The sequence below is a fragment of the Muscardinus avellanarius genome, assembly GCF_963383645.1.
Source record: "Muscardinus avellanarius genome assembly, chromosome: 10".
In the NCBI taxonomy this organism is placed as follows: domain Eukaryota; kingdom Metazoa; phylum Chordata; class Mammalia; order Rodentia; family Gliridae; genus Muscardinus; species Muscardinus avellanarius.
In genome coordinates, this window is record NC_137796.1 from 112,563,156 (window position 1) to 112,589,512 (window position 26,357).

At 60.5% G+C, this 26,357-nt stretch overlaps 4 protein-coding genes across 5 annotated transcripts in view; 3 read left to right on the forward strand and 1 right to left on the reverse strand.

The window, feature by feature from the left end:
• CLCN7 (chloride voltage-gated channel 7) overlaps positions 1-4,623 on the forward strand; it is a gene marked incomplete at both ends in the record, with an annotated part of 34,993 nt that extends 30,370 nt beyond the window's left edge. For both annotated transcript variants that reach the window (XM_080702306.1, XM_080702307.1), the window contains 8 exons: positions 697-748; positions 2,068-2,195; positions 2,272-2,357; positions 3,003-3,132; positions 3,733-3,792; positions 3,863-4,039; positions 4,281-4,361; positions 4,537-4,623. In XM_080702306.1, the coding sequence (XP_080558432.1) occupies positions 697-748; positions 2,068-2,195; positions 2,272-2,357; positions 3,003-3,132; positions 3,733-3,792; positions 3,863-4,039; positions 4,281-4,361; positions 4,537-4,623 (801 nt within the window). The remainder of the gene's footprint in view (positions 1-696; positions 749-2,067; positions 2,196-2,271; positions 2,358-3,002; positions 3,133-3,732; positions 3,793-3,862; positions 4,040-4,280; positions 4,362-4,536) is intronic.
• Positions 4,624-4,701: 78 nt separating this feature from the next.
• Positions 4,702-13,347, forward strand: CCDC154 (coiled-coil domain containing 154; the record flags this gene model as incomplete). The annotated part of the gene is made up of 20 exons (XM_080704012.1): positions 4,702-4,757; positions 5,413-5,475; positions 6,458-6,561; positions 6,804-6,993; positions 7,066-7,255; positions 7,423-7,469; positions 7,735-7,830; positions 8,088-8,211; positions 9,463-9,564; positions 9,648-9,776; positions 9,872-9,996; positions 10,289-10,415; positions 10,508-10,645; positions 11,636-11,755; positions 11,901-11,977; positions 12,189-12,306; positions 12,421-12,507; positions 12,712-12,899; positions 12,995-13,052; positions 13,294-13,347. 20 exons carry the CDS (start codon positions 4,702-4,704, stop codon positions 13,345-13,347), a joined length of 2,193 nt encoding a protein of 730 aa, XP_080560138.1.
• A 588-nt stretch (positions 13,348-13,935) lies between these two features.
• On the reverse strand, positions 13,936-14,739 carry PERCC1 (proline and glutamate rich with coiled coil 1; the record flags this gene model as incomplete). Its single annotated transcript, XM_080702824.1, has 1 exon — positions 13,936-14,739. One exon carries the CDS (start codon positions 14,737-14,739, stop codon positions 13,936-13,938), a length of 804 nt encoding a protein of 267 aa, XP_080558950.1.
• Positions 14,740-23,049: 8,310 nt separating this feature from the next.
• UQCC4 (ubiquinol-cytochrome c reductase complex assembly factor 4) lies at positions 23,050-23,515 on the forward strand (the record flags this gene model as incomplete). Its single annotated transcript, XM_080704013.1, has 2 exons — positions 23,050-23,081; positions 23,161-23,515. The coding sequence occupies 2 exons, from the start codon at positions 23,050-23,052 to the stop codon at positions 23,513-23,515; spliced, it is 387 nt and encodes a 128-aa protein (XP_080560139.1).
• Positions 23,516-26,357: the final 2,842 nt, after the last annotated feature.

Genomic DNA, 26,357 nt, shown 5'->3' on the forward strand with positions numbered 1-26,357 from the left:
TCACTAAGTTGTTTGGAGCTGGCCATGAACCTGCGCTCCTCCTGTCTTAGCCTCCCAGATACTGGCATTACAGGCATGCACCACAACTTCCAGCTTGAACTTTTACTTTCAAAGTGAACAGTCGGTGGCATTTAGTACATTTGCAGTGTTTGCACTGCCACAGTTCCGAGGGTGCTCTTCATCTGGAGAGGACCTGCCCCACCAGCAGTGCCCCCACCCCTGCCTGGCCTCCGCCAGGCTCTGCTGCCTCTGCATCGGTGTGGTTGCAGAGCGCGGCCTCTTGAGCCTGGATCTGCTGCGCATGCCTGTGTGGTTTGTCCGCGTGGTAGCATGTGGGGGTCTCACTCCTCTTCAGGGCTGAGAAACATCCTGTGTGGTCTTGGCGAGTCTGCACCATATGCTGTGCACACTGACTCCGGCTTCCTCTCGCCAGGGCCCTGTCTACTGGTTTCTCACATCCAGAGCACAGCTCTGGGTGGCGGTGTGGTTCCCATCCCTGTCCTGAGTGAGGCCCTCCTGGGTTGTTTTCAGGATTGGACTGTAGCCGTGGTGCTAGGGCAGAACACTGTGCATGTGTGCACATGAGCGGTGGGGCTCACTCCTGTGGGCGGGACCAGCCAGTTTCCTTGGTGTGCCCTGGTGGGTTGGGCAGAGAGCTGCGGCCTTACCCTGATCTCGCCCTGTGTGCCTCCACAGATCTGGGCGGACCCTGGCAAGTATGCCCTGATGGGAGCTGCTGCCCAGCTTGGTAAGTCCTGGCTCCTGTGTAGTTGGTGGATGGGTGGGCCCACTGAGGTCAAGAGGGGGCACCTGCCTCTTCAGGCAGGGGGTGACCAGGCCTACCCTGGAGAGCATAGCCAAGGCTGGCTTTGTTGAAAACGCAAAGCTGACTGGTGTTCCACACCTGTAATCCCAGTACTTAGGAGGCTGAGGCAGGATGATTGCAGGTTGAGACCAGCCTCAGAAACTTAGACTCTCTCAAAATAATAAATAAAAGTAGCCCGTACTTGGGAGGCTGAGACAGGAGGATTGCAGATTTGCAGCCATCCTCAGAAGCTTAGCTAGGCCCTCAGCAAGTTAATGAGACCATATTTCAAAATGAAAATAAGAGCCGGGTGTGGTAATGCACGCTTATAATCCCAGCATTCAGAAGGATCATGGTTCATGGATAGCTACTTAGTGAAGCTCTCCACAGCTTAGTGAGACCCTGTTTCAAAAATCAAGAATAAAAAATAGGGCTGGGCGTGGTGGCGCACGCTTGTAATCCCCGCGCTTGGGAGGTGGAGACAGGAGGATCGCGCAGGTTCAAAGCCAGCCTTGCTGGCTTAAGAGACCCTGTTTCCAAATAAAAATATAAAATAGGTCTGGGAGCATAGCCCAGAGGTAGAAGGGTTCCATCCTCAGACCACCAAAATAAAAAATAAAAAATAGGGCAAGGGGTTTAGCTCAGAGGTAGAATCCCCCTGGGTTCCGCCCCCAGTACTGCAAAAAATAAATAAAAATGAAATGAAAAATAAGAGCTGGGTGTGGTGGCACACACTTGTAATCCCAGTACTTGGGAGGCTGAGACAGGAGGATCACAGGTTTGTGGCCAGCCTCACCTACTTAGTGAGGCCTTCAGCAACTTACTGAGACCCTGTTTCAAAATAAAGAACTAAAAATAGAGCTGTGTGTGTAGCACAGAGGTAGAACTCTATGCCCCAGTGCTGTATACGCACGCTAAACAAGTACGAAATAGCGCTGGGGTATAGTGCAGAGGTAGAACAACTTTGGGTTCAGAATCCAGTACTGCAAGGGGGGAGTCTGTAGATCAGAGGTAGAGTTCCCTGGGATTCAGTCCCCCAGTACACGTAAAAGTGTGTGTACATAACACACACATATATGTGTGTGCACGTGTGTATACATGAAGGAACACGGAAAGTTGGCTGAGGCAGGAGTGGCCTTTGCCCCGTGATCACTGTCCTTGCAGCTGGGGTGTGGAGGGTGGCGGGCAGGCCCCGCACTGCAGAGATGCAGCCCGCGGGGCCCGGACCCACGTCACGAGGGCCGGGGCTCGTGGCTCCCCAGGAGGGATCGTGAGGATGACCCTGAGCCTGACGGTCATCATGATGGAGGCCACCAGCAACGTGACGTATGGCTTCCCCATCATGCTGGTGCTGATGACCGCCAAGATCGTGGGCGACGTCTTCATCGAGGTGCGGAGGCCCTCCTCAGGGCAGGGTCCTGGGGAGCCCTAGCAGCACAGTGAGTCTTGTCTGCGCCTGTCCCCAGGGGCTGTATGACATGCACATCCAGCTGCAGAGCGTGCCCTTCCTGCACTGGGAGGCCCCGGTCACCTCGCACTCGCTCACTGCCAGGTGAGGCTGTGCAGGGAAGGGGCCTGCCTGGAGGAGCTGCCCAGGCACCCAGGGCCTCATGTGAAGAGGGAGGGCTCTGGTTTCCTGAGCCTGCAGTGTGGCGGGAGGGCCCTCAGCTCCTGCTTCCTGGCCTGGCAGCTACATGCTGTGAGCTTCAGTGTGATTCAGAGAGGCCATTAGAGCCAGGTGTGGTGGTGCACGCCTGTAGTCCCAGCACTTGGGAGGCTGAGACATGAGGGTAGCAGATTCAAAGCCAGATTCAGCGGCCGAGCGTGGTGGCGCACGCTTGTAATCCCCGCTCTTGGGAGGCGGAGACAGGAGCATCGTGCAGGTTCAGAACCTGTTTCCAAATAAAAATATAAAATAGGTCTGGGAGTGTAGCCCGGAGGTAGAAGGGCTTCCAGAAACCCCAGTACCACCAAAAAAATAAAAAATAAAAGTAAAAAAAAAAAAAAAGCCATACTCAGCAACTTGAGGCCCTGTTTTAAAATAAAAGAATAAAATATGACTGGGGTGCAACTTGGAGGTAGAATGTCCCTGGGTTTCTGGTACCATTAAAAAAAAAAAGACCCTTGAGAAAGCGGCGGCCCGTGCACAGTGAACACCCTGGCCGTGAGCGCACTCTGGCATGGGCTTCCCCGGCAGGGAGGTAATGAGCACACCAGTGACCTGCCTGAGGAGGACAGAGAAGGTTGGCGTCATCGTGGATGTCCTCAGCGACACGGCGTCCAATCACAACGGCTTCCCTGTGGTGGAGGACGCGGACGACAGCCAGGTACTGCAGCCTGCCCTCGGCCACGCGCCGTGGCGTGGCGTGCCTTTGGTGGGTGTGGAGCCCGCATCTGGGGCAGGTGAAATGCGCCGACTGCAGGAGACAGCCGCGGCGGTCAGTGCACTGGGCAGAGGGCACCTGCCTGCGGGCTGCAGCCTCGGGTCCTCGCCAGACAGGGCTGGTCAGCGAGGCCTTGGTGGCTGCAACCTCGTATGGTGACATGGCGGGGTGTGAGCCCGGCCACCTCTGTCCTCTTACCGGGGCGCTCGCTCTCCTGCTAGGGCCGTTAGATGGGCGTGGGCAGCTAGGAGTTAATTTGGAGCAGTGCTCAGTCGTGTCTCGGGCACCTCTGGGCACTCTGCTCCTGCTCCCCAGGGTCCTGATGCACCTCATTCCCTCTCTGTGGGCTAGGGTGGCCAGGGTCGGACTGCCCTGCCTGATCCTTCCGGGCTAGTGGGGAGTGTGAGTGGGATATCAATGGCCGGGCCGGCGAACAGCCACCTCATACGGTGGGGATCAGGCCGGTGCCGATGTCCTGGGGCTGCCCACCGACCCCACCCTCTGTGGGCCCTCCAGCAGCCCCTCACCCTGCTTCTCCCGCAGCCGTCCCGGCTCCAGGGCTTGATCCTGCGCTCACAGCTCATCGTGCTCCTGAAGCACAAGGTACGCCCGGTGCCCGGCGGGGGAGCCCAGGGCACGGCCCTGCGCAGTGCCTGACAGCTGCCACCCGCAGGTGTTTGTGGAAAGGTCTACCATGGGCCTGGTGCGGCGGCGGCTGAGACTGAAGGACTTCCGCGACGCCTACCCGCGCTTCCCCCCGATCCAGTCCATCCATGTGTCGCAGGACGAGCGCGAGTGCACCGTGGACCTCTCTGAGTTCATGAACCCCTCCCCCTACACGGTGCCCCAGGTACCCAGGGCACAGAGCAGCGGGGTGGTGCGGGCCGGCTGGAATGCTGGGGAGTGGCACCTTGGCAGATAGAGAGGCACGGCCTTCAGTGTGGGAGCAGGCCCCGGGCACAGGCAGGACTGGAGGACGAGGAGAAGGGACAGCCCGGGAGCATCTCACTTACCGTCCTGAGCTAGAGGTAGCACGGGCTTTCGGCGGCTTCTCCTGCGTGGACCGGCGGACTGATGGCCCGCCCTTGCAGGACGCGTCTCTCCCTCGGGTGTTCAAGTTGTTCCGGGCCCTGGGCCTGAGGCACCTGGTGGTGGTGGACAACTGCAATCAGGTGAGTCTGCCAGGCTGTGCCTGCACCACTCGCTGCGTTCCAGGCGCTTGCTCTTGCCTCCCTCCAGGGAATCCGTGTCGGCGCTGCCCTTGGCCACCAGGCAGCCTTGGGCTTGTGCACAGCCGCGTGGGGCAGGGGCCCCATGGGGCTGTGTGACCTCTCCTTGCTCCTCTAGGTGGTCGGGCTGGTGACCAGGAAGGACCTGGCCAGGTACCGCCTAGGAAAGGGCGGCCTGGAAGAGCTGTCGCTGGCCCAGACGTGAGGCCCTGTCCCATTTGTGCCTGCACCTGGGTCCCTGGTCTCTGGGCTGAAGTCCTGCGCCCCTGGCAGCGCAGCAGGCATGAGTGTCCCCCAGACGGGGCAGCCATGCATGGACCCGAGCCTCGTGGGCAGCTGGTCTGTGTCTTTAGTGCTTCCCTGTACCCGAGCCCTCAGCTCCTCAGATGTCACTCCTCCGGGTTCCCTCGCCTCTGGGTCTCATGTGTGCAAGCAGCAGCGCTGCTTCTAAGCCAGTGGGAGGGTCTAGCAAGAGAGAGAGTGCGTGTGTGTGCGCGTGCGTGTGTGTGTGTGTGTGTGTGTGTGTGTGTGTGCACGTGCGCGCACGTGCGCGCCTGCATGTATAAGAAGGACACCTGATGAGCCGCAGAGCCAGCACTGCTTCTGTACTGTCCCCGAGGCCCTGTTCCACCACCCCAGCTCTTCAGGTCCGGATCTGCAAACCTGATGGCAGCCAAGAAAGGTCTCCCCTCAGCACCACGCACCCACATTGGTGGTGACCTCTCCTGACTACAGGCTGCCGCCTGGATGGCCTCCTGGCCTCAGAGGGCCCCAGGCCATCACAGTCTCTGTGGGGCTCTGGGGAGCTGAGAAGTCCCCTGCTCACCCTGTGGCTTGTTGGCCATTCAGCCAGGCCAGGGTAGATCTGGTGTTCCTCATCACCCCAGGCCCCTCCCATGGCCACTTGGGGCCGCCTCAGTCTCCTGGAACTGTTTCGAGGCCACAGGTCCTGCAGAGGCCTGGCAGGCGTGGCCTCTGCTGTGCTCCCTCCCAGGGAGTGGTCCTCCGCTGGCTTCCACAGGCACGTGGGCCTGAGGGTGCTGTGTAAGTGTGAGAAGTAATGGGCTCACTGCAGGAGTGAGCTTCATTCACTGCAGGCGCCAGCTTCCCTTCCCGCCGCCCGGCCTTAGCCAGGTGGGTGCTGAGGCGGCGGTGAGCCTGTGGACACGCACCTCCCATGGACAGCAGCCCAGCCCGAGGAGCTCCACAGATCTAGGCGCCCTCCCATGGGACATCGCGTCCTGTCCATCCCCCAGGCCTCGCACCCAGGGACTCTAGAGCCGCGTCCACCGCCCCTGCTCTGGCAGACGGCCTGAGCCTGGCTGTGTGAGAACGCTGCAGGAGGCCATTTCCCAGGGACCCCTCAGCCCCACACACCCAGGCCCTTCCTTGACCTCCTTTCCTGGCCCTATGTGTCTGGATGGGAACAGTGTACAGCTGAGCTGGCCCCAAGTGGCCAACAGACCACCAGGCCTCAGACTTGGTACCAAAAAAGCACGTGCAATCTGTTCACAACTGTTTTGTGTAGCGTACACGTTGAAATGATATTTTGGCTATATTAGGTTAAATAAAACAAACAATCAGAAGTCTTTTTCCCGGCTCCTGGCCTTCTTGGTGTGTGTTCTGGGAGAGTGAGGTCCCGAGCAGCCCCTGTGTAGCTGTCCCCTCTCGCCCTTGGGCCCCACCCTGTGGGGTGCTGGACTGGCTGTGCTTGGTCTGTTGGAGGTGCTTGTCTTCTGGCCTCTGGTCTGTGCCCCGAGGGCCAGTTGCTAGCTGCCACCCCTGGAGGAAGCCCCTTCTCAGGAGGGAGGCTGCGGCCTTAGAAGTTCTGGAGGCCAGCAGTTTGACGGTTGAGGACGGGGCAGGTTCCATGGCAGTTGGGCCGTGAAGTCACAAGGACCTGGTGGGGAGGGAAGATTCCAGAATAGCTCCCGTGCCCAGCTGCCCCTGCCTCCCTTGGACTGGATCCTCTGGGAAGGAGCAAGAAGTGAGGGCAGCTTCTCCTTCAGCCCTCAGCCCCACTTCCCTGCCGCTCCCAGCCAAGCCCCAGCCTCCCTGGTGTGGCGTCCAGCTCTGGGCAGCCACTGGGCACTGGGCCAAGGACCAAAACCACAGGTGGGAGCCGTTGGTGGAGCCATGTCAGGTGAGCTGGACACCATGAGCTCGGATCCTGGAGGAGCAAGGCCCAGGCAGGCCGCAGAGGCCGTCGGCTTCCCAACCCCCGGCTGGGTGGGGGCACCACCCTCTTTCTACTGTCCGGCGCTCCATAGGATAGGCAGGGTCCTGGCTGGGCCCTATGTGACTCTGACACTAACAGGCTGAACTCTGTAGTTGGCTGGTGTTGCTGTGAGCTTCAGGGTGAGCTCCTAGGGCTCCTCCTTGCAGAGCTGGCTGACACCCCCTTGTCAGGGTTGTCACCCCCCTCGCAGCAGAGCTCCATCAGCCTGGAGGACCTGGAACTCCTTCTGGCGGAAGGCCTGGCCAGCCCTGAGCCCTTGAGTCTGGAGATCTCAGAGTCCAGCCCTGCTGTCCCTGAGCAGGACTCTTCGAAGCGCTGGAAGCAGCTGGAACAGTGGTGAGCCCCCAGCACAGGACGGGGTGGGGGAGGCTGCCCTGGGTGCAGCTGGACCGTTGCTCTGTTGAGCAGGGTGGCCGACCTGCGGTCTGAGGTGGTGCGCCTGCGGGTGCACAAGGAGCGCTGTGAGCACGCCACACTGAGCCTGCTGCGGGAGCTGCTGCAGGTGCGGGCCCACGTGCAGCTACAGGCCTCTGAGCTCCGGCAGCTGCGGCAGGAGATGCGGCAGGCTGCCTGGGCCCCCGAGAAGGAGGTGCTGGAGGTGAGCCGGAGGCGAGCAGGGCAGCACCTCCAACCCATGAGTCACTTTCCCACTGTCCTGGGTGCTGGGCCGTTGTTCCCTGGACCTTGAGCCGGGCTCAGCCCCTGCCGAGGCCCAGGGCCCCGAGCCCTGGCTGCCTGCTCATCTCTACACCTTTCTTCTTGCAGTTCCCTGAACCCCAGAATCAGAACCAGATGCAGGCCCTGGACAAAAGGTACCTACACCCACAACACAGGCTTCAGCAGGAGGGAGAGGGGCTTGGACTCCCGGGCAGGGGTTGGCACCAGGGCCTCAGGGGCACCAGCCTCGGGTTTCCGTTTCCACGGTTAGCCTTCTGGCTCAGAAGTAGTACCAGTGCATGGTCTGACTGCACCTGGGCAGCCTGAGGCCCTGGGCTGGGTGGGAGGCTGACTGTGGGCTCTGCCAGACCTCCGGCCCCGGAGGCTGCCCAGCCTGCGGTGGGCCTGCTTGTGTGCCAGGCTGGTGGAGGTCCGGGAGACCTTGGCCCAGATCAGGAGACGGCAGGCACTACAGGACTCGGAGCGCAAGGATGCAGAGCAGGAGGCCAGCCTCAGGTGTGCCGCCACCTCTGGGAGCAGCCCCAGCACCGCCAGCAGGAGTCCCCTGCCTCCAGGCCTCAGACCTGCGACCCTCAAGGGGCCCCGCCCATCCACCCTCCCTGGCTCCCCCTGGGGGCTCTGGGGCTCTGCTCCTGTGTTACCCAGGCGGGTTGTGTGCCCTGGTCAAACACTAGTGCCCCAAGGCCCCACCAGCTCCCTGTGGCCAGGCCAGCCCTGAGCTGAGCACCATGGTAGCTGTGCCCTGGCCCTAGGCTGGCCAAGCTGACCAACTTGCTGAGGCAGGAGGAGCAGGGCCGGGAGGCAGCCTGCAGCGCCCTGCAGAAGAGCCAGGAGGAGAGCAGCCAGAAGGTGGACCGCGAGGTGGCCAAGATGCAGGTACACAAGGAGCTGGGCCCAGCCCGGGCCCCGGGCAGGCAGACCCCAGCGTCCCGCCCTAAGCCCAACTCCTCAGTCACACGAGCCACATTGCATGTGCTTGGCAGCCATGTGTGCCTGGTCACCACAAGCTTGGGTCTGCCCCACAGAAGGCCATGGTGGGGATCTTGGTCGCTGCTCCCTCCCTCTCTTATAGAATCATCAGGGCGGGGAGTTGGGAATTCCCAGGACCGGCCCCTCCCGCCATGACCCTCTAGTGGGTCTTCTGCCTCAGGGTAGGGTGGGGGACAGGACTGCCAGCTCCTCAGTGCTGTGAGCGCAGGACTGCGCCCTCCACACACACACACGGTGCCTCGCGGAGCCCGGCTCCCAGCTGCACCAGGTAGCTGGGCACGGCGCTCCCGTGTCAGCGCCTCCTCAGGAAGCTGTGCTGGCTGGGTCCCAAGGGCCGGCTCCAGAGCGCCAGGTGGGGAGGCCACCCCATGGTGCTGTCCCTTCTCCCTGAGCACAGGTGTGTCTGGAGGCTCTGCAGGGTTAGGGCCTGCACACCACAGCCCACGACTTCCTGTTCCTGTAAACGGAGCTCTATCAGCACAGAGCAGTGAGCATTCCCTTACTTACTGTCAGTGGCGGCCTTGAAGCCATAGCTGCAGAGCTGAGGGGCTTCAGCAGAGACCCTGCGCGCCTGAAGCGTCTGCTGTCTGGTTCTAGGGAGAAGGTTGCCCACCCCTTGGTGGGGGCAGTGGGGGCACTGGCAGAGCAAGGGCATCCCTGGGGCTCTCTGCTCCTGGGCTGTGGCAGCTCTGGCCCCAGCCCGGCCCTGGGCACCAGGGTTGATAGCACAAGAGCCTCGGGGCTGGGCAGTGCCGGGCGCCCGGGGCCTGTGAAGCAGGGCGCATGAGACGGGGAGCTGCTCTGTGCCTCGTCCCTCTCCAGGCCCTGGGTCTACGGGAGGGCCACTGCGGGCCAGGGTTCACACGGGGCTGGTCGCAGACGTGGGCGTCATCGCATGCGCACCACGCCCTCCCTGAGGCTTCAGCACGGGGCCCAGTGGCCACTGTGCAGCCTTTCTAAGTGCATCGGGGTCAGGGTGCCTGCAGCCCTGGGAGCCGGCCTTCAGGACCTTACGACCCATGGCTGGTCTTCAGGGGCATTGGCCCCCTGCCTTCCTTCCTGCCAAGGGAGATGTGACTTGGGACCGGGCAGGACGTCCTGCGAGCAGGCTGCGGGTGACAGTGAGCCGCCCCCCAGGCCCAGGTGACCAAGCTGGGTGAGGAGGTGAGCCTCCGCTTCCTGAAGAGGGAGGCCAAGCTGTGCGGCTTCCTGCAGAAGAGCTTCCTGGCCCTGGAGCAGGTGGGAGCCGCCGGGATGGGGGGGCAGCCTCACGAAGTGCCTAGGCCGGGGCCCAGGCTCAGTGGGCCGTGGTGTCCCCACAGAGGATGAAGGCCTCAGAGAGCTCACGGCAGAGGGCGGAGGGCAGCCTGCGGGAGGAGCTGCAGGGCCGCTGGCAGGAGCTGCGGGAGCTGATGGAGGAGCGCGTGCAGGCCCTGGGGGCGCAGCACAAGGTGGGACCCCCCTGGCAGCTGCAGTAGGTGCATGCTGGGTGGTGACCTGGGCAGCAGCTGGTGAGTACCGCGCTTCAAGACCGCTTCCACTGCAGCAGGAAGAGGGTCACTTGCTGGGGCAGTGCCGGGGCCTGGACGCAGCTGTGGTCCAGCTAACCGAGTTTGTGCGGCAGAGCCAGGCATCGCTGAACAGCGCCCTGCTGGCTGAGCAGAGGGCTCGGTGGGTACCCTCACTCCAGGGCCTGGTTCAGCAGGAAATGGCCCTGCCTCCCCGGCAGCCATGGGTGGAATGCAGGCTCTGCTGGACATACCAGGGCTGAGTAGGGGCCCTTTGGGGGTGCTCCCAGCCCGAACCTGACCCTGGCTCCTGGTGGTACAGCGGCAATACCCTGCCTTTTGATCACCGGGATCTGGAAGGTTCCAGAGCTAGCAGCCAGCTCCTCCCCCATCAGCCGGGAGCTGAGGGTCAGGCTGGCCTCAGCTGGGGACAGTTTTGTGACCTTGGCCCACAGGGATGCCCAGGTGTGCTTGGAGGAGGTCCAGGCCGGAGATCTGACCTCCTACGTGCAGGAGAACCTGGAGGCTGTGCAGCTGGCTAGCGAGCTGGCCCGGCAGGAGACGCAGAGCGCACTGGAGCTGGTAAGGGCGGCCAGGGAGCCACAAGGGGCCAGCAGGGACCATGCATACAGCTGTAGACACACACCTGGACCCTCCCTGGCCTCCTCCTGCAGCTCCAAGAGAAGAGCCAGGCCGTGGAAGGGTCAGTGGCAGAGCTGGACCAGCAGCTGAAGGACCTGGGTGACCACTGTCTAGCGCTGAGCTGGAGGCTGGACCTGCAGGAGCAGATGCTGGGCCTGAGGCTGTCTGAGGTGAGCCTGGCCCCAGGCCTGCTCACCGCACCTGAGCCTCCTGCAGCCTCGGCCCAAGGGCCCGGCACCACTGCCCAGGACCTCTGGATGCCCCTGGGGGTGGCAGGGCAGCCTCTGCCCTTGGCATTCCTTCCTTTTGGAACAGCTTCACTGACATGTAACTGACACAACAGACAGCTTACCCTTTGAGGATTTCAGTGGCTTTTAATGCACTCCCAGAGCCGGCAGCTGTCACCCTTTTCTTGTGGTAACTTGATCATCCTGAATGGAAACCCCAGACCCATTCGTGATCTCACCCATCCCCACCCCACTGCCAGCCCGCCACAACCGTGAAGCTGCCTCTGTCTCTGGGGTGCCTGATCTGGACACTTCATATTATGAGACGCACATCTATGGGCTTTCATCTCTTGCTGGGTGTGATACGATAGCAGTGCGTCCCTGCTGGAAGCAGCCAGGTGCTTCTTTCCCTCTGTGGCGTGGGAAGGCCCTTGTGGTAACAGGCCATGTTTCGTGCACCCACTCGTCTGTCCACAGACCTGGGGCTGCTGCTCCTTTTGGGCTTTCCTGAGTAGCGTCGCCGTGATCACGAGAGCCCGCCGGCCCTGCAGCCCCTCTGGGTGTGCCTGTGGTCAGAACAGCTCTTGGTGGGGCCTGCTTCCCTCCTGCAGTGTGGCCAGTCTGTCCTCAGTCTCTGTCCCTGTCCACTCACGGGGTAGCAGGGGCTGGCCTCAGCGGTGTGGCCCTGCCAGTCTGGGGCCTGCCTGGGAGGCCCAGAGCGACCTTGTCTGGCATGTCTGTCCTCCGAGGCGCCTGGCCAAGCTGTCCTGGAGTGCGTGTGGGTCTGTGTAAACATGCCCAAGTCAGAGGCGGACGTGGGTGTACCACGTCCTCCGCTCCAGGAAAGGGGCTTCTTGTAGCTCCAGTTGACCCCATCTGTGTGTCCATCCTCCCTCTCGGGGCTCCAGCCCTCACTAGGTGTCTGAATCTCAGGTGAAGACCCAGTGGGAAGGTGTGGAGAGGAAGTCGCTGGAGGACCTGGCCCAGTGGCGAAAGGAGGTTGCAGCCCACCTGCGGGAGGTGCGGGAGAAGGTGGACGGCCTTCCCCAGCAGGTGGGTGCAGGCCAGGGCTGCAGGCCTCGCCTACACAGGCTCAGCCAGCCTCAGGGATCCAGGCCCTTGCTAGGCCTGGAACAGCCGGGGCCCCGAGCTGGCTGTACTCAGTCACCCCTGGGACTCTGCCACCTGCACATTTTAGATAGAAGGCGTCTCAGACAAGTGTGTCCTCCACAAGAGCAGCACAGACCTGAAGATCTCGGCTGAGGGCAAGGCCAGGTGAGGCTCTTGGTGGGCTCGGGCCTCCCTGGTACTCCTCCCACCCCTAGGTGTCTGCAGCAGCCCTGGCCCAGCCTCCTGCCCTGGGCTCACCTCTGCCACCCCCTGGGCCCACTGTCCACACTGGAGGGACAGTGTGGCTGCAGCAGCCGGAGGGCCTCTTCTCTGCCGGCCCAGCCAGGCACCCACAGCCAGTCCTCGGTGCCCACAGGGAATCTGCACTGGGGGCAGTGCGGCAGGAGCTGGCCACCCTGCTCACGTCCGTGCAGGTGCTCAAGGAGGACAGCCCGGGACGGAAGATCGCTGAGATCCAGGGCCAGCTGGCCACGGTACCTCTCGGGGCCAGGGGGGCGGGGTCTGGCTACCTGCTGAGCTCCTGGTGCCCAAGGGATTCTGGGAGGGGCCGGCTGGCCCCTGTCTGCCCTCAGCCGAGCCCTGCTTAGTTTCAGAAGCAGATGATGAGATTGGAGAACAGCATCCAGGCTCACAAGACCATTCAGAACCTGAAGTTTAATACAGAGACCAAGCTGGTAAGAGGCACTCCAGGCTGGGCTGCCGGCACCCTCCACTGCCCGTCCCTGAGCCAGCCTGGGTCCTTCCAGCGGCCACGGAGTAGCCCACCAGCCATCTGCTGCCTGAAAGGGGGCTCCGGCCTGGCCCGGGCTGACTTCCCGCAGCCACGCAGCTGCCCCACCCCATGGCTCCTGGGCAGCAGGCCCCTCTGTGTCCTGCAGCGCGCGGAGGAGATGGCCACCCTGCGGGAGAGTGTGCTGCGCCTGTGGAGCGAGGAGGGCCCCTGGCCGCTGACGCTGGGCAGCAGGCGGGTGCTCATGTCCCTGGTGAGGCAGCGCTTCTTCATCAAGGATGTGGCCCCTGGCAAGCTGGTCCCTGTGAACTGCTGGGGCGTGTACCAGACTGTGAGGTGGGTGGCCTCCCACCAGCTGCAGGGTCTAGGCTGGGTCCCGGGGACAGTGGCGTACTGCAGGGGTCCCGGCTGCGAGCTGTGTCTCCCAGCAGGTGGCTCCAGTGGAAGGCGGTGCTCATGAACCTGGTGGCCCAGCAGAGGACTGGAGCGGTCTCCAAGACATCTCACCAGGGGCCCACGCCCCAGCTCCCAGCTTTGTCCCTTTCCCCAAAATAAATGTGCTAGCTCTTGTACCAGCAGAGCCTGAATCCCTGACTCCAGCCAGGGAATCCTCTCTGCAGGCCTGGGCTCCGGGCAGGGGTTTGGGCAGTGGCAGGCATCCAGTTCTTCAAGCCCCAGGACCACTGTCCTGCCCAGCCCAGCGCCAGGCGCAGCCACCTTGCCCTCCCAGGAGGAGGGGCTGACCGGCTGCACCAAGGGCACCTGGCAGCCCAGCCAGGGGTGAGGTGCTGCCGGCCAGGGGCCTTTCACCCCTCGTGCTGTCAGAGGAAGCGGTCTCTTGGCACTGATCTGGGGTGTAAGCCGTGCTTGCTTGTGCGATCAGGGGGCGCCCCTTCTCCCACCTCTCCCAAGAAACCCTGGGCTCCTGCGGTCCCTGACCCTGCTGCCTGTCTGGCCAGAGGAGGGCTGTGGCAGGGATCACTGGCTTGGGCCCTGGACACATTATCAGGCATGGTGTGGGCTCCTCAGGGCTGCCCCTTGCCACTGACCTGAATCTTGGGGGCCGATTTGGCAAAGAATGGGCCTCCCCCAGAGGGCCACAAGTGTGTAGGTGGCCAGCCATGGCCTTGGGGAGCTGTAGTTCCTGCCCAAGTCCTCTGTTCCTGTGGGCAGAGCTCTGTGGGAGCACTGGGACTGAGGGCTGGGGGCCCAGGTCTAGACACTCAGGAGAAGCCCAGATGCTCCTTCCAGGCCAGGGAAGGATGCTCGTGAGCCGGGAGCCAGATGTTGTGGTCATCCAGGGGAGAGGACCCGAGGAGCAGGGAGGAGAGTTAGGGGCCCTAGGAAGGCCTCTTGCTGCCTCCAGCACATCCTAGGCTTCGGCCAGCTGTACCGCCTCCAGGGCCTGGGTGCCCCCACCCTGCAGCTCAGGGCCAGCCTCAGCTGACCAGCTGGCCAGCAGGTCGCTGAAGTCTGGTGTGCCAGGGTGGAGCAGGCCCAGGGGGCTGGGTGCTGGCTCCTTCCAGAAGGAAGGAGGCAGCTTCCTCTGGGTCATAGGGGTGATGTGTCCATACTTCCGCTCCAGCCTCAGTCTGCGGCCGGCCGACGCCCGGGGCCCCAGGAACTGCCGCAGCCCGTAGTCGAAGAGCTCAGTCAGGGGCCCCAGGGGCAGTGCCCCAGGCCTGGTGAGGCCCGGCTTGCACACCCACCCCTCCGGCTCTGGCTCCTTGGGCGAGGGGCCCCGGGGCTCAGCAGGCTCCTCTTCATCCGGGGCCCCGCCCTGAGCCAGGCGCACCAGGTCAGCATAGTAGAGCTCCCGGGCTGAGTGGCTGGCCCTGTGGCCGTCCTCATAGATGTCACGGGCATCTGGGTCCTGCCCCTTGTCTTTTCGGCCAAAATACCGCTGGATGTCGCAGCTGATGAGCTCTGAGAAGCGTAGCAGCCGCAGCGGGGTCTCGGGGCTGCCTGGGCCTTGGGGGGCCTCTCCCGAACTCTGAGAGGCCGGGCTGCAGCCCCCTGGCCCCTCGGCTCCCAGCTCCTCCTCCTCCCCGTCCTCTTCCTCCTCCTCCTCCTCCTCGGAAGTCTCTGGGGGCTCCGGGTCTGAGGGCAGGAAGGGCTGGTGGGCTAGCAGGGGCAGCCGGAAGCCACAGAGAGGCCGGATTACACCTGCAGCCATGTCTTTGCCTGCGGGACTCAGGGACCTGGAGGTGGAGGGCCGGACAGGCCATCAGGGCTGGAGCCTTGATGGACTCAGCCCACGTGTGTGCCCCCCAGGAGGCCCCTTGGCTCCCCCTCCCTGGAGCCCAAGGCTGAGTGGGTGTGGTGGCCGGACAGTCGGTCAGGCTCTGTTTTGCAGAGTGAGGAGGGTGGGGTGGGATGGGGAGCAAAGGGGAGGGAAGTGGCTTGGCTCACCCCACTGGGGTTGCCATGCCTCTGGGCCAGCAGCCTGGCGCCCACCCCAACGAGGTCCGGAGCCCTTGGGCTGCCATAGGGGGCTGCAGAGGGCCATGAGGGCCCTGGCACCCCAGGCGAGGATGGGCTGGCCTGGCCCACTGCACCCCGCAGCTGCAGACCCGGGTTCAAGTGACTCTCGCTGGCATTGCTGAGTAGAGGGCACCTGGCCGCCCTGACCTGGGCACCTGCGGGGCGGGGAAGGATGAGGCTGCAGAGACCTCGGGAGTGGGGTCCTGGGCCCCCTGTGCCTATAGGAAGGCCCTAGGAGGCTGAGCCTGGGGCTGGGGAGGTGGGGTCTCTGGAGGAGACCCCGGGGACAATGTGCTGGAGGCAGCTGGGTGCTCCCAGGGGGAAGGGAGGAGGAAGGAGCCCGGCCCAGGAAGAGCGGGGCCCTGCTTGCCAGAAACAGTCCTTTCCCTGTCTGTAAGTGGCGAGGCTCTGGGGCAGAACTCTGCCAGCCAGCAGCAGCCTTGCACCCTGCTTGCTTCTTGAGGCCACTGGCCTCCTCTCTCCTGGGGTCCTTTTTGTGCTCACGCAGTGGCCCTAGTGCAGGTCATCGGGATGCCATTGGCCGAAAGCCCCCTGCAGAGCTCCCAGGTGACCCGCCCCAGCAGCCCTCCCCACCACCACGGGCCCTGGCTCCTACCTGGCCCCAGCTGCAGCTTGCTCCACAAGCCCACCTCCACCTGGGCCGAGCATTTATAGCCCTGCTCCGCAGCCGCCTGGGGCTGACAAATATTTGGCGACGGCATTGTCATTGCAGACTGGGCAAATAGAGCCGTTTGCTTTAGCGCCCGGCAACCGGGGCCCCGCGGGGGAGCACCCGAAGACCTGCCTCACCTGTGTGCATCCTGCCGGGGGACCGTGGAGTGTTTGCTGCAGGCCCAGGTGGCCCACACCCTGGACCCGAGGACCCTTATCTCTGCTGCTGATTGGGGCCAGGTCCAAGCCTTGTCAAATAGGCGGAAAATTAAATTTCATGCTATTTTGAGTTCTGGAGTAGGCCTCTCTAGAAGACATCCTGCTCGGCAGGCAGCTTGCTGCGTGGGCTGCGCTCCCCCCAGCAGGGGCCGGGGAAGCGACACAGGCCTCCCACACAGCATGGGATGGTCCTATGCAGCCGGCCCCCTCCAGCCCGGGGTCCTTTTGGGCAGCTGGGGCCAGCGTGCACCAGGCCAGGCTGTGATGAGGACCCAGCAAGTCTGCCCGCCCACCTGCTGGCTAGGCAGTCGACCCAGTAGAACCTGCTGCTGCCTGGGCTTGGGGGCTCTTCCTTCCCTGGTCCCAGACCTTCCTCTGGCCTTAGCCACCCCAGGCGCAGCGGAGGGACTCCTCAAATCCCCCCACGTGGTGCTGCGCCAGCTTCCTGGGGCTGCTGTAGCAGTGACCACAAACTAGGGGACTAGAACAGCAGCATTTGTTCTCACATGGTGTCCCCAGGGCCTCTTCCTTCCACAGACTCCGGGGCTCTGTCCCTGCTGCTCCCAGTCCCTGCGGTTGCTGGCGATCCTCCGCATGCCAGGGCCACATCATTCTCTTTTCTACTCCGATCTTTGGCCTACTTACTCCTACATCTCCAGATCGCCTCGTGTGTGTGTGTTACTGAGGATTCAACCCAGGGATGCTTTACCACTGAACTGCATCCCCAGCCATTTATAATATTTAGTATTGGGGGTTGCACCTAAGGGAGTTCTACCTCCGAGCTACACCCCTTCCCTAAATTGCAGAGGGTCTCACTAAGTAGCTGAGGCTGTCCTCGAACTGCAATCCTCCAGTCCCAGCCTCCCGAATGCTGTGTCCCAGCCCTTTTCTCATTTATTTATTTATTTATTTATTTATTGGTGGTACTGGGGGTGGAACCCAGAGGCTTTCTACTTCTGGGCTATACTCCCAGACCCATTTTCTATTTTATTTGGAAACAGGGTCTCACCAAGTTGCTGAGAGCCTCACTGAGTAGCTAAGGCTGGCTTCAAACCTGCGCGATCCTCCTGTCTCAGCCTTCCAAGCGCGGGGATTACAGGCGTGTGCCACCACGCCCGGCTGCCCTTTTCTCTTTTGAGACATGGCCTTGCTAAATTGCTGAGGCTGATCTTGAACTTGCGCCCCTCCTGCCTCAGTATCTGGGATTCCAGGCATGTGCCACCACGCCCCATGTGTCTCCAGACGAGGACACTCATCATCAAATTTAGGGTCTCCATCATCCAGAATGGCCTCAGCTTAGCTAGTCGCATCTGCAGTAACCCTGTTTCCAAATGAAGTCACATCATGAGAAGGATATCCACTTGTGGGGACACTTCCTCCTGGGCTGGACACCCTCCTCAGGGGTGTGGGCCTGCCTCACCAGCCTCAGTGGGGCCACCCTGTGGTGTGTTTGGAGGATTCTAGGGCCATTGCTGTGGCTCCGGCTGCTGTGGGCTCTGAGATTGGGATGGCAGCCCCTTCCCAGCCTTGCTTGCGCGGGCCGAGGGCCCAAGATGCTCACTGTGCTGAGTCTCCAGCTCCTGCCCAGGAGCCAGTAGCCATGTGGACACCGCCCAGCCCTCCCTGGTCCTGGCTCCTTGGCCCGGGGCTCCCCTTCAGGTGGGAGATGTCCCCTTCCACCCAGTGACATCCCAGCACGCTGGGACCAGAGCTTCCCTGCACTGGGCCTTTGCTGATCGCTGGAGGACAGATTTCAGGGCACCCTGCAGCCACTTGGTGCCTGAGGATGCAGGCAGGACCCCTGGCCCTGGGGAGGGACTGGGAAGCAAGCGTTCAGCCAAGGATGAGGCCTCCACGGCCAGGTGGGGGGCAGGACAGGAGGGGCAGCCAAGCTGCCTGTCTCAGGATGGGGAGGGTGGCAGCGGCAAGGGGCAGGCCACCCAGGTCCAGGGAGGGCCTTAGGGCAGGGGGAAGGCTCATGACCCATCATTCCTCGTCCCCGGCAGGAAAATGGGGAGGGGCTGTGCCCCAAGTGGGACCAGAACTAGCCGGGTGCGTCTGGCCAGGCTCCGCGTCCCTGCTAGGGGACTGTCCCCAGAGGCAGACCTCAGGCTTAACTGAGTCTAGGAAGCTGTAAAGACATCTTCCTGGTCCTGGCCACGCAGGGCCCTGGCCTCTCTGGCCTCCCCTCTGACCTGGAGCAGCCCAGCTGCCGGCCCAGCCGGCGGGAGGCCCAGGCCAAGGGTCCAGGCAGCTGCCCCAGGGCGCTAGGGCACATAGGCCCCTTTCTGGACAAATACAGCTCCTGCCCAGTCCCCGGGTGCGCCCAGCCTCCAGAAGGGTGGAGACCCCAGCAGCTCTCAGCTGGAGCCACAGCGTCCCCTGCTGCTCCATCTGGGAAGGACAGGCGGCCCAGGGAAGGGGCTGCAAACTGGCTGAGGCCCCCCACCTCTGTGTTGCAGGGCAGGCTCTGAAGGGGGAACTGGGAGGCCTCAGTGGGGGTGGAGGCCCCAGAGGGCATGTGGGCAGGAGCCTGAAGAGACTCACCCGGGGGCAGTGGAGGCTCCTGCTCCCTGCAGCCAGCCCCTTGCTGTGGTCTAGGCTGAGCATTGTGGGGAGAGGGAAGGAGATGAGGCTGCCTTGGTCCCATCTGTGTGAGCAGAGAAGTGGCTTTGAGGGCCATGCTGCAGAAAGGCGGAGCCCGAAGAGACCTCAGACACCACCATGGAGCCAAGCCTGGCAGAGCCAGAGATGCTGCCGCTGGCTCCAAAGATGAGGAAGGGGATGGGGGGCAAGGGATGCAGGAGCTCTGGAAGCTGCAGAGCACGAGGAACCCGTTTCCTCTGCAGTCTCTGGAGTGGGGCCTGCCGACACCGGAGCTCAGTGAGGCCACGTGGGCCCTGCCCCCTCCAGAGCTGTCCTGTTCAGCCCTGGAGAGTCACAGGCAGGGGACTGTGAAGGACCTCCTAGCCGCTGTGAAGTGTGGTCCCCCCCACCGCCGCGGGAGCCCCGAGCTCCAGGCCTGGGGGAGTCATGTCCCCCACCCTGGGCAGGCTGAGAGCGGGCGTGCACTGGTGTCCAGGCCCTTGCTCTAGGGCACTCCCAGTGGGCTCCTGCGAGGGCCTCCCTCCCCCTCCCGCTCCCACATCTCCTGCAGGTGAGCTGCAGCCTCCTGTGTGTGTGGTGCTGGGATGGAACCCAGGGCATTCGACCTCTGAGCCACATCCACAGCCCTCTTTTTTATTCTTTATTTTGAAACAGGGTCTCAGTAGCCGAGGCTGGCCGCAAACCGCGATCCTCCTGCCTCAGCCTCCCCAATCCTGGGATTACACGCGTTGCAACCTCCTTTTGCCACCTGCCCAGGTCCTCCAGACTTCCTTTCTGCACCTTCCTCCTCAGTCTTCACCTGGAATTTAGACACAGGTGAGGTCTGGAGCCCCAAGAGGAGGACAGACAGACAGACAGGTCAACTGGAGTCAGGAGGTAGGGACCACAGGGCGGATGCAAAACTCTGGAATGGGGAGGAACTAGAGCAGACAGGTGTTCTGGAAGAGGAGCTCGAGCCACATCTGGGGTGGCGGAGGGCGAAGCAGGAGGCCAGGGAGGTGCTAGTGTCAGTTCTGGTGATCCAGGAGGGGTCCCGTGGGGTGTGACGACGGGGAACAGGCCTGAGAGCAATGTAAGAAACAGAGCTGGGTGCCAGGCATGGTAACACACGCCTGCAAGTCCACTGCTTGGAGGCTGAGACAGGAGAACTGCGGGTTTGAGGACAGCCTCAGCAACTTAGACTCAACAATCTGGAGGCCCTGGGCACCTAGCAGGGGGCGATCAATGAATTACCTCCTTCTTTGCCCCATCTGAGTTTGAAGCCATGTTTGAGTTGGACCAGGTATCTGCAGGATGTGTTAATTCCAGCTTCGTTTCTGGTGAGGCCAAGGTGGGGAGTGGCAGGCCGATGGGACTGTGGGTCAGTGGAGAGATATGCCTTCCCAGAGTCATTGCCCGCATGCATCAAGCCAGCTCCCGGTGGGTGGCTAGAACCAGGCTGTGCAGCCTGGCGCCCCTGGGCCCCTGCTCCGCCTGCCGGGCCCTGGCTGAGAGCCTGGCTCTCACTGTGGCTGTGCTGGGCCCACTCCCCCGGCAGTCCCTACCTGACATCAGGCCCCAGGCCCCAGGAGAAAGGCTCTGTCCCCAGGCACTTTATATTGATCTTCCAGGGAAAATCAATAGCTCCAATATGTCAGCTCTCAAGTGCCGCTACAATAAATTGCCCGCCATAGAGCACACGAGGGCTGCAGCCTCCGCCCCATTAGTGGGCGTGAGGCCTCCCGTGAAATTCTCCGTGTGCTCTGAGATGAGCTGAGTGCTGGTTTATATCCCAGGAGAGGGGAGCAGGCGGGGAGGGCAGGGCGGGGAGGGAGGCACAGTGCTGGCACAGCACCTGGGCAGTAGCTGCCCTCCCTCTGGTGATGCTAGGAAGGGGTCGCTGTCACCACAAGCCAGACTTAAGACAGCAGAGGCCCCAGGCATGGCCATGCCTGAGATCCCAGCTCCTTGAGAGTCAGAGGCAGGAGGACGGCAAACCCCAGGCCAGCCTGGGAAGCTTGGCAGGACCCTGTTACAAAATAAAAATAAAAAGAAAGCCGGGCGTGGTGGCGCACGCTTGTAACCCCAGCATTCGGGAGGCTGAGACAGGAGCATCACGGTTTGCAGCCAGACTCAGCTACTTAGTGAGGCCCTTTGCAACTCAGTGAGACCCTGTTTCAAAATAAAGAATGAGCTGGGCGTGGTGGCACACGCTTGTAAATCCCCGAGCTTGGGAGGCAGAGACAGGAGGATCACATCACGCAGGTTAGAAGCCAGCCACGCTGGCTTAAGAGACCCTGTTTCCAAATAAAAATATAAAATAGGTCTGGGAGTGTAGCCCGGAGGTAGAAGGGCTTCCAGGAACTCCAGTACCACCAAAAAAATAAAAAAAAACAGTGCCAGGCGTGGTGGCGCACGCTTGTAATCCCCGCGCTTGGGAGGTAGAGACAGGAGGATCGCGCAGGTTCGAAGCCAGCCATGCGCGCTGGCTTAGGAGACCCTGTTTCCAAATAAAAATGTAAAAATAGTTCTGGGAGTGTAGCCCGGAGGTAGAAGGGCTTCCAGGAACCCCAGTTCCACCAAAATAAATAAATAAATTAATTAATTAAATAAAATAAATAGCCGGGCGTGGTGGCGCACGCTTGTAATCCCCGCGCTTGGGAGGCAGACAGGAGGATCGCGCAGGTTCGAAGCCAGCCGCGCGCGCTGGTTTAGGAGACCCTGTTTCCAAAATGAAAATGTAAAAAATAGGTCTGGGAGTGTAGCCCGGAGGTAGAAGGGCTTCCAGGAACCCCAGTACCACCAAAAAAAAAAAATAAAAAATAAATAAATAAAATAAAATAAATAAAAAATAGGGCTGGGGGTGAAGCTCAGAGGTAGAAGGTCCCTCAGTTCCATCCCCAGTACTGCCAAGTAAATAAATGATAAATAAAAAGGGCTGGGGCTTAGTTCAGTGATAGACACCCCTGGGTTCAATGCCTAGTACTGCAAAACGAACAAGCAAAAATCTCTGCTAACTGCCTCAGGGCTAAGGAGACCAGCTGTCCAATACCCAGACCCAGTGAGCCACCTCCCACAGGTGAGCGTCATCCCTGGCTCTGCGCTTCTCCTACGGCAGCCCTTGGCAGGCCTCAGCTGCATCGCCTTGCCATCGCCTCCGCCTCTGTTGTTGCCTTTCTCCTGTGTCTGTCTTCTTCGCTTGTGAGGACACGTGTCACTGGATTTATAGCCACCCCAGGGCCTCAGCTCAGCTAAAGGTGCTTGCACTTTTCCACGCTCTCGTTTACTGAGTGGGGCCCACGGGCCCTGTGAGTGGGAGGCGTCGCTCCTGGCTTACTGCTGAGGGAGCTGAGGCTCCAGGATCCAGGTGTCCCCCAGGAGCCTCATATCTAAAAGGACAAAGTTTCACCACACTGGAGACCCAGCAGACTTACACCTCTGAGCTGCACTCCCAGCCCTTTTTATTTAGTATTGATTTTGAAACAGGGTCTCACTGGGTTGCTGAGTCTCCTGTATTGCTCAGGCTGCCCTTGAACCTGTGATCCCGTCTCAGCCTCTCAAGTACAGGGATTATAGGTGTGTGCCACCACACCTGGTTATAAGTTTTTATTTTTTTCTTTTCTTTTGGTACTGGGGATGGGACCCAGGGACATTCTACCTCCGAACTACACCCCCCAGCCCTATTTTTTATTCTTCATTTTGAAACGGTCTCACTGAGTTGCAAAGGGCCTCACTAAGTAGCTGAGGCTGTCCGCGAACCGAGATCCTCGTCTCAGCCTCCCGCATGCTGGGATGACAAGCGTGCGCCACCACGCCCGGCTCGACAAGTCCCATTTCTAAATCAAACTGAACTTATTGCTGGCCCTACTTCCCAGAGTGGGTATAATTCAAGTTCAATTTTGCTGCCCAGGGCCTCTGCCTTCCCTAGAGCACATTGGCCTACCCTCTAAGTCCAGCAGGACCTGGTTTCTAGCTAACACAATGCCGTGAAGCTAGGCACACGGGAGTTAATATTCAGTAGGGCTGGCTGTGAAGTGCCCAGATCACACTACTCGGTCAGCCACCTTCTGTGGCAGCTGGCCTTCTGCACGCGCCTGCGTAGCCTACGACAGAGCCAGGCTCTGTCTGGAGGGCAGAAGGCTCCGGGGCACCTGGGGCGCCCAGCGATCGCGAAGCCCCTCCGCAGGGCCGCGTCCCTCCCGAGCGCGGCTGCTGGGATAACGGGCTGGCCACCCAGCGGGCAGCAGAGCACCGCCCCCGGGGGGCGGCCTCCCCGGGCGGACGGGCGAGGACGGCAGGAAGGCGGGTCGGCCCTCCGCAGAGCCCCGGGCCGCGGCCGGCGAGACCCTCGGGGTCGGAGGGAGCATGCCCTTCCGGCGCGCCGGCGCGGGCGGGGCCTGCGCGGAGCCCGGGGCCGCGTCACTTCCGGCGCGCGGCGGGGCTCACGTTCGGCCGTCGTGAGGCCGGGGATGGCGCCCGGCTTCCGGTCGGGCGCGCCGGAAGTGACGCGCGGGCCGGGGTCGCCATGAGCGGAGTGCTGCGAGCGCCTGCGGCCGGGTGAGCGCCGCGGGGTCGGGGCCGGGGCGGCGGCGGCGGCGGCGGCGGCGGCGGGCGCTCACTGCTCTCTCTCTTCCAGGGCCGCGCGGGCGCTGAGGCTCCTGGGCCGGGCTGCGCGCAGCCTGCACCCGCCGCCCGGCAGGCAAGGTCGGGCCGCGCCCGCGCCCGCGCCCGCGAGCGAGGACGAGGAGGACCTCAACCGCCCCATCCGGTTCTCCTCCAGCCGAGCCGCCCCGTCCCGCTGGACGGTGGGCCACTCCCTGGGCGAGGGGCAGCAGCGGCCCTGGTGGCAGGTGCTGCCCCTCAGCCTCTCGCTCATGGCGCTGGTCATCTGGTGCTTCCTGAGGCAGGAGAGCAGCGCGGACCAGTGGCTGAGACGCGTGCTGGGAGAGGAGGAGCCCCGCGAGCGCCCCGAGGAGCCGGGAGCTCCTTAACAGGGCGCCCCCGGGCCGGCGGGAAGGAACTGGCAGCGCCCTTGCACCTGAGGCCTTACCGTCCACCTCTGACCGGGCTTGCGTGCGGCTCGCTTTGGGCTCTTTATGCTGACACGAGTGAAGGCGCAGAAGCCAGCAGCTTACCGGACACCGGTGCCCGCTGGTTATGGCCTCGAGACTTTGCTGATCCCTAGAGAAGATTTTGGCTGCAGTGTGTGACGTCGGATTTTTAATGCCTGTGTACAACCTCACCATGTTTCCAAAGCAATTCTGGTGATCTTGCAGATCATTTGCTTTCTGGAACAGCAAAACTGGCAGAAATGTGAAACCTTATCGTGTATTGTAGTCACCTGTTGACGTTTGTTATACATACTAACAGAATGAAAATACGTCTTTAGCTGGATGTCATGTCCCACGACTATAATCCTAGCTTGGAGACTGAATCACTGGTTCGAGGCCAGCCTCAACTACTTAGCCAGGTTCTCAGCAGCTTAGACCCTGTTTCCAAATTATAACAACAACAAAATAGTCTGGGAGTGTAACACGGAGGTAGGATGCCCCTAGGTTAAATCTCCAGGAAAACACACACGTACACACACAGTACATTTTAATATAATATGCTAATGTTTAAGGTGATTCGGGTTCTTTCTTACTTTTTTTTTGCACCTTGTTAAAAGAATCTGGGTGCGGTGGCGCACGCCTGTAATCCCAGTACTAGGGAGGCTGAGACAGGAGGATCCAGGTTCAGGGACAACATTGACAATGTAGCGAGACCTTGTTCAAATAAAAAGTACAGTAGGAGCTGGGCATGGTGGCGCACACTTTCATTCCTAGCATTTTCAAGACAGACAGGAGGATTGCACAGGTTCGAAGCCAGCCTCAGCTACTGAGGCTGCCCTTTGCAACTCAGTGAGACCTTGTTTCAAAATAAAGAATAAAAAATAGGATTGGGGTGTCACTCGGAGGTAGAATGCCCCTGGGTTCAGAAAGTTCTTGGGGGGGTGTAGCTCAGAGGTAGAATGTCCCTAGATTCTATTTCCAGTATTACAAAAAAATCTAAATGCAAATCAAGGAATATGTTAAATGATTCCAGAAATAAGGAACATTTCCAGCTTCCTGCAAAGCTATTTTTAGCACAGCAAGAACTTTCTGAGTAAAATACAAGTGATAAGCATTTTTTTTTTTTTTCACAAATTAAGTGCCTTATTTTGGGTTACCTACATTCTATTTTTTTTCAAGTACGACTTAAGAAAGAACTTGCTTAATTTTAGATTAAATGTAAGATGCATAAAAGGAAACCTATTCACTTAAGCTTCTAGTGGGAGCTTTTGTTTTGGTGTGTGGCGCTGAAGGTAATGGGCTCTCTTTAGGATGGAGACGTGTGGAGAGCAGGTGTCTGGCCCTTGTCCGGCAGCGCCCGGCCTTCTCCCCAAGGCCTCAGCAGAAGCGTTCTGAGGTCTGCCCTTCATACGTCGGGGAGGAGGGCAGCGGGGGCATATGTGGTCACTTCAAGACAGGCTGACTTCTGAAAGACTGACATAGTCTTAGCTCCGGTTACATCGTCCCAGTGGGTGCTTGGTGTAGTTGTAATCTGTGTGGCTATGAGCCAGTTTTGTGTGAGCAGCAGTCATTCAAGCCAAAACCTTCACATACATACGTTTATTGATTGACACTGGGGATTGGAACCAGGGGCATTCTACTTCAGCTACACCTCCACCCCTACTTTTTGTTTCAAAACAGGACCTCACTAAGTTGCTGAGACTATCCTTCCTTAAACCTGCCTTGGCCTCCCAAGTACTTGGGTTGCAGCCGTGTACCACCACAGCCCATCAGAACCATTACTTTTGCTAGCTCCTGTAAGGAAAGTCAGAACTAAGTGGCCGAGGTGGCCCAGTACTTGGAAGGCAGAAACAGGAGGATTGCAGGTTTGGGGACAGCCTCAGTTACTTAGTGAGGCCCTCTGCAACTTAGTGAGACCTTGTTTCAAAAAAAAAAAAAAGAAAGAAAGAAAAGAAAAGAAAAATGGGCTGGGGGTGTAGCTCGGAGGTAGAATGCTTCTGGGTTCCATCCCCAGTACTGCAAAATAAATAAAATAGGAGCCGGGTGTGGCGGTACATGCTTGTAATCCCAGTACTTGGGAGGCTGAGACTGGAGGATTTGCAAGCTTCAGCTACTTAGCCTCTCTGCAATTTAGTGAGACTTTGTTTCAAAAATAAGGAATAAAAAATGGGAATCAGGCAGGTAGCACACACTTGTAATCCCAGCATTTGGGAGGCTGAGACAGGAGGATCATGGTTCACAGCCAGCCTCAGCTATTTAGGCCCTCTGCAACTCAGTGAGGCCCTGTTTCAAGATAAAGAATAAAAAAAAACAGGGCTGGGGTGTAGCTTGGAGGTAGAATCCCCCTGGGTTCGATCCCCAGTACCACAAAAAATAGAAAAATAAAAAATCGGGCTGGGGTAAAGCTCAGAGAATGCCCCTGGGTTCAATTACGAGAACCACAAAATAAATTCATTTCTTTCTTTCTTTCTTTCTTTCTTTCTTTCTTTCTTTCTTTCTTTCTTTCTTTCTTTCTTTGTGGTACTGGGGATGGAACCCAGGGGCATTCTACCTTTGAACTACACCCCCAGCCCTATTTTTTATTCTTCATTTTGAGAGACTCTCACTGAGTTGCAAAGGGCCTCCTCATTAAGTAGCTGAGGCTGTCTGCGAACTGCGATCCTCCTGTCTCAGCCTCCTGAATGCTGGGATTACAAGTGTGCGCCACCGCACCTGGCTGAAGAACATGCTTTGAAAGCATGACAAAAGGGCACTTTTTATTTTTGCAGTACTGACAATAGAA